We start from the raw sequence: 4,626 nt of genomic DNA on the forward strand, positions 1-4,626 counted from the left end.
CCTCCTTTTCAGTGATTCTGGTTTGTGTGTTTTGCAACGGATCTGGTTGTGTTCCGGATTGGAAGTTCAATGGTCGGGTGCCTGGTTAAACTTATACCGGAGCGGAAGATCGACGGTGTTCTTATTGGTGGCTTATTTTCTTTGGAAATTTATCTTTACCATAGCCCCTATTGGTGTGCGTGGAATCTTTAGTTTCTAATCTATTGTGTCCGTCTATACATTCATGGTAAACGGTTTGGTGGGCTGTCCTGAACAATCCGCATTGGTTTCTTGGGCTGTCCAATACTATTAAGCATACTCGGCAAGCACTGAACTGCTTCCAACACTATTGTGGTGAAATAGTGACTGTGGCTGCAAATAGAATAGCAATTGAGATCGATGTAGTATAAGAATGGACGAGTTCAATTCTATGTAGCTCGTGGAGGTCCAAGTTGGCTTACTGATATCATTCTTGTTGATGCTGTCTCTTCTCCGTCTACATACTCAAGATGAGCCTGCAATGGCTTCACCTAATGGAGTATGAAGCCATTTATATCTTCAAAAACTCTTTTCTCTCTGGTTTTTTTTTTTCATTTAAGCATCTATTGGTGTATGTTTTTTATATTTGTTTGTCTTCTCTTTGTTTCCCTCGGAACATTGGCTTTTGGGATTTAAACTTTTGGAAGTTATTTCAATGACAAAAAAATCACTTTAATGAAATCAAGAAAAATTCATCCACTTTCAGAAAGACCCAGGACATGGCCCATTTAATTCATCATGGACTTATCATGAACATAAGAATACGTATCCAATAAAAATAAAAACTAACTGGTACGAGAATGAATCGTATGTTTCGTAATTTGTCAAGAATGAATTGCTTTCTCCTCTTATGTCATGCGACGTGCTTTATTCTAATTAGTGCAGAGATTTGGGAGTATAGAAAAGGAAAGAAAGGGTAAATTTGGGGACTAAGATGGAAAGATAAAAGAAAAGGGGAGAATAGAAGAAACCAAAGCGACGGAGAGAGAGAAGAGACGGCGACATCTCCCCCTGGTTCCTTGGTGGCGATCGAAACCCTAATTCAACCCCCAAAAACAAAAACAAAAAGAAAAAACATAAAACGGAATATTGGTTTCGGCGGAGGGAACATGCGGTTGGGGAGATGCGTTTAATCCTCACCGTCATGCTCTCATTCATTCCATACCTTTATTCCTCTCCTCACCGTCCCTGCTCCTCCTCCCCCGTCGCTCGTCCTCGCCTCCGTCGCTGCCGTCTCAGTCGTTTCGCCACCGCATTGGTCGCTACAACCGCTCTTCTCCTCGCCTCCGTGGCCTGGCTCTCCCTCGTCTTCTCACCCGCCACTTCTCGCTGCTGGCATCTCCTTAGGGATTGGGAAGACGCCCATATCTGGAACAGACGGTACGAAAGGGAAGGGGAAATCTCTCCGCCGGCTCTCCCTATCTTCGATCATGACCAAGAGATTGCCCAACCGAGGAATCGAAGTCTCTTGGGGCTTGATCTGTCTCTGAACCACTTGATGTTTGGCATCGCTGGGTCTTCACAGCTCTGGGAACGACGCAAGGAGCTGGTGAGGCTATGGTGGAAGCCTTCCCAGATGCGTGGTCACGTCTGGCTCGAAGAGCAGGTCTCTCCGCAGGAAGGAGATGATTCTCTTCCTCCTATCATCCTCTCCGAAGACTCCTCTCGCTTCCGTTACACCAATCCCACTGGCCATCCTTCTGGGCTTCGAATCTCACGCATCGCCATGGAGTCTTTCCGCCTCTCTCTCCCCGGTGTCCGCTGGTTTATCCTCGGAGACGACGACACTATCTTCAATGTTAACAACCTTCTTGCTGTCTTGAGCAAGTACGATCCTTCCGAGATGGTTTATGTCGGAAACCCTTCCGAGAGCCACTCTGCTAACTCCTACTTCAGTCATAACATGGCTTTCGGAGGCGGCGGCATTGCCATCAGCTTCCCTCTCGCCGAAGCCCTCTCTCGCATCCATGATGATTGTATCGATAGATACCCTAAGCTATACGGTAGTGATGATCGTCTTCACGCCTGCATCACCGAACTCGGAGTTCCTCTCTCCAAAGAGCCTGGCTTTCACCAGGTACTTTTACTGCCTTTCTCCTTGAGATTTCTTCTTTCATGAGTCTGAACATTCTTGCTCGTTTCATGTATGGCAGTGGGACATTAAGGGAGATGCTCATGGCATCTTGTCCTCTCATCCCATCGCACCTTTTGTCTCTATTCATCACGTTGAAGCTGTTAATCCTCTCTATCCGGGCTTATCCACATTAGATAGTTTGAAACTCTTCACCGAAGCTATGGATTTGAGCCCCAGGAGTGTTTTGCAGCGATCCATCTGTTACGATCATACTCACAAGCTCACTTTTTCAATCTCTCTTGGCTATGTTGTACAAGTCTTCCCGAACCTTCTCTTACCACGGGATCTTGAGCGAGCTGACCTTACCTTCTCTGCCTGGAACGGGATTAGACATCCCAGTGAGTTTGACCTTGACATCAAGCTTCCTGTTTCATCTCTCTGTAAGAAGCCTATACTCTTCTTCTTAAACGAGGTAGGACGTGAAGGCAATGCGACTCTTGGAACCTACTCTAGATCATTGGTAAAAGATGATTTGAAGAGGAAGCTTCTATGCTTTCCAAGCTCTCCTCCTCTGCCTAATGTGGAAAAGATCCAGGTCCTAGGGCTTCCTCTGAGCAAAAATTGGCACTTGGTGAGCTTTTCTTGTTTATCACTTTGATCAACTAATGTTTCTTTATGATCTGTACTTGATGATTCTTCCTTTTCTTTTTTCCTGGCTCCGATCAGGCGCCGAGACGGTTGTGTTGCAGAGCAACTCCAACTACTAATGAGCCTTTCAGATTAACAGTTGGGCAGTGTGGAAAGATCATCTTGGGTTCCACGATTAGTTCCCAATGAACACTTGGATACTGGATCTAAAGCATATGTTCTTTCACCTCTATCCTGTGGCTTGTACATAGGTAAGATCCACGACCTTAACTGTTGTCTGACCTAGAATGCTAATGCCCAAAATTTGAAATATTTTTCTTCCACTGTCTCCTCGTTTCACTTTATTCTTTTGTACATCTGAGTTTGTCAAGAAGTCAACCCTTCCTGTTGAGAAAACGAGTGCATTGTGTACAACATTTGATCTTAGCACAACACTAAAACTTCTTTTATCTATCTCAGTAACTTGTTTTATTTTATGATACTGTGTGAAAATGGGTCTATCTTTTGTTTTCCCCTACCTACTGCATTGTCAATCATAACAGCCACATAATATTTGTGGGTTTAAGTTTGTTTTATCTCTTTTTTTTTTAAAAAGGTATATATATCCACTAGTAGAGTGGTCCATGGGTTGTGGATTTAGTGCGGATTTAAGGAAATGTCTTTGGTTGGATAGATTTTTAAGATGTGTGTGTGTGTTCTAAAACTGCGGGTTTAATCGGAGTGTTGTGGTCTGAGTTGGCTTGTCATGAACTCTCTGACACACTGGCAAGTGAGCCCAGGTTTGCTACTTGTTTTGTCGTAAATCCTGAAATTGACATTATGACGAGAGACCAGTTGCATCATTGCGTGGGGTCAAATAGTTAATGCAGTGATCACACAAAGTTAGCCCCAAAGTTAGTTTTTTTTTTTCCCTAAAGAGTGTAAATAAAAATTTGCAACTAGTTTCTGATAGCTTGACAAAATTGATGTTGACCTGTTTTATTTAGCAACTCCTCGTATGATACAAGTTGGGAAAGTGATGAAGTTTGACAACTTGCCTATGAGATCAGATTTGTGGTCAGTTTCTATTGGTAGAGAGCATACATTTTGGATTTTATTTTTGTTGGTTTGAAGACGATTACATGTTGAATCAAACGCACTAAGATCTAGATTCAGAAATCAAGGAACTAACTCCGCGAGCATGTTCTTACCACCTCTTTTATTAAGGTATTATTCTGTCTTGCGTTTGAGTTTAAATTAAGAATCAAAAGAGAACACAACACATCACATGTAATCAAGTAATAAATAAGTGCAAAAAGAGGTTCAGGAGAGAGCATGTGAAAGTGGGTAAGCAGAAGAAGAGAAAATACAGCTGTTTCCGCCGCTCCTCTCTTTCTTTCCTCTTCAAGAAAGTGCTCCACTTACACCGCCCATACATTCTTCATATCGCTCTTTTTATTTTTTTTTTCATCTATTTTTTTTTTTTTTTTTTTTTTTTGTTCAATTATTTTCATCTATATCATCAGCTTTTTCGAGCTACGGGATTCTTTAATTTTATTTATTTGTATAACCCAATTGGCTCTCCTTAATATTCACGATTTTTGTACATTCCTGTCCTTTTTATATCTTAAAAAACCAACGGTGCATATTTGTAGCATGATTTGGTAAATGAAATGTTGCATTGCAACAAACAGTTATAGTTTTATGTAGGTGAGGCTATTTATTAATTGTGTATAATGTCGACAGTGTGAGTGTCTCCATCGACGTCTTCAGTTTGCAGCTAATTTTAGATATGATACTATTTAATTCATGCTCATTATAACTTCGTCACTCCTATCTTTCTTCACCACAACTTTTAATATCTTAAAATTGTACTTCCATTATTTTGCCTAATTCTTATAAGGTTT

The 4,626-nt window shown here is 41.6% G+C and overlaps 1 protein-coding gene across 1 annotated transcript; it reads left to right on the plus strand.

Annotated features, from left to right (window-relative positions):
• The first annotated feature begins 878 nt into the window (after positions 1 to 878).
• Positions 879 to 3,216, plus strand: LOC106421191. Its single transcript, XM_013862040.3, has 3 exons — positions 879 to 2,095; positions 2,172 to 2,723; positions 2,819 to 3,216. The coding sequence occupies exons 1-3, from the start codon at positions 1,142 to 1,144 to the stop codon at positions 2,927 to 2,929; spliced, it is 1,617 nt and encodes a 538-aa protein (XP_013717494.2). The 5' UTR covers positions 879 to 1,141; the 3' UTR covers positions 2,930 to 3,216.
• The last annotated feature ends 1,410 nt before the right edge of the window (positions 3,217 to 4,626 follow it).

Source organism: Brassica napus, chromosome A9 (assembly GCF_020379485.1).
Source record: "Brassica napus cultivar Da-Ae chromosome A9, Da-Ae, whole genome shotgun sequence".
Classification (NCBI taxonomy): domain Eukaryota; kingdom Viridiplantae; phylum Streptophyta; class Magnoliopsida; order Brassicales; family Brassicaceae; genus Brassica; species Brassica napus.

Excerpts from the sequence above, each read along its gene's own strand:
- LOC106421191 (XM_013862040.3), top strand. The coding sequence starts at position 1,142 with ATGCGTTTAATCCTCACCGTCATGCTCTCATTCATTCCATACCTTTAT. Across the intron at positions 2,096-2,171 it reads AAGAGCCTGGCTTTCACCAG|TGGGACATTAAGGGAGATGC; the intron begins GTACTTTTACTG and ends CATGTATGGCAG. Across the intron at positions 2,724-2,818 it reads TGAGCAAAAATTGGCACTTG|GCGCCGAGACGGTTGTGTTG; the intron begins GTGAGCTTTTCT and ends GGCTCCGATCAG.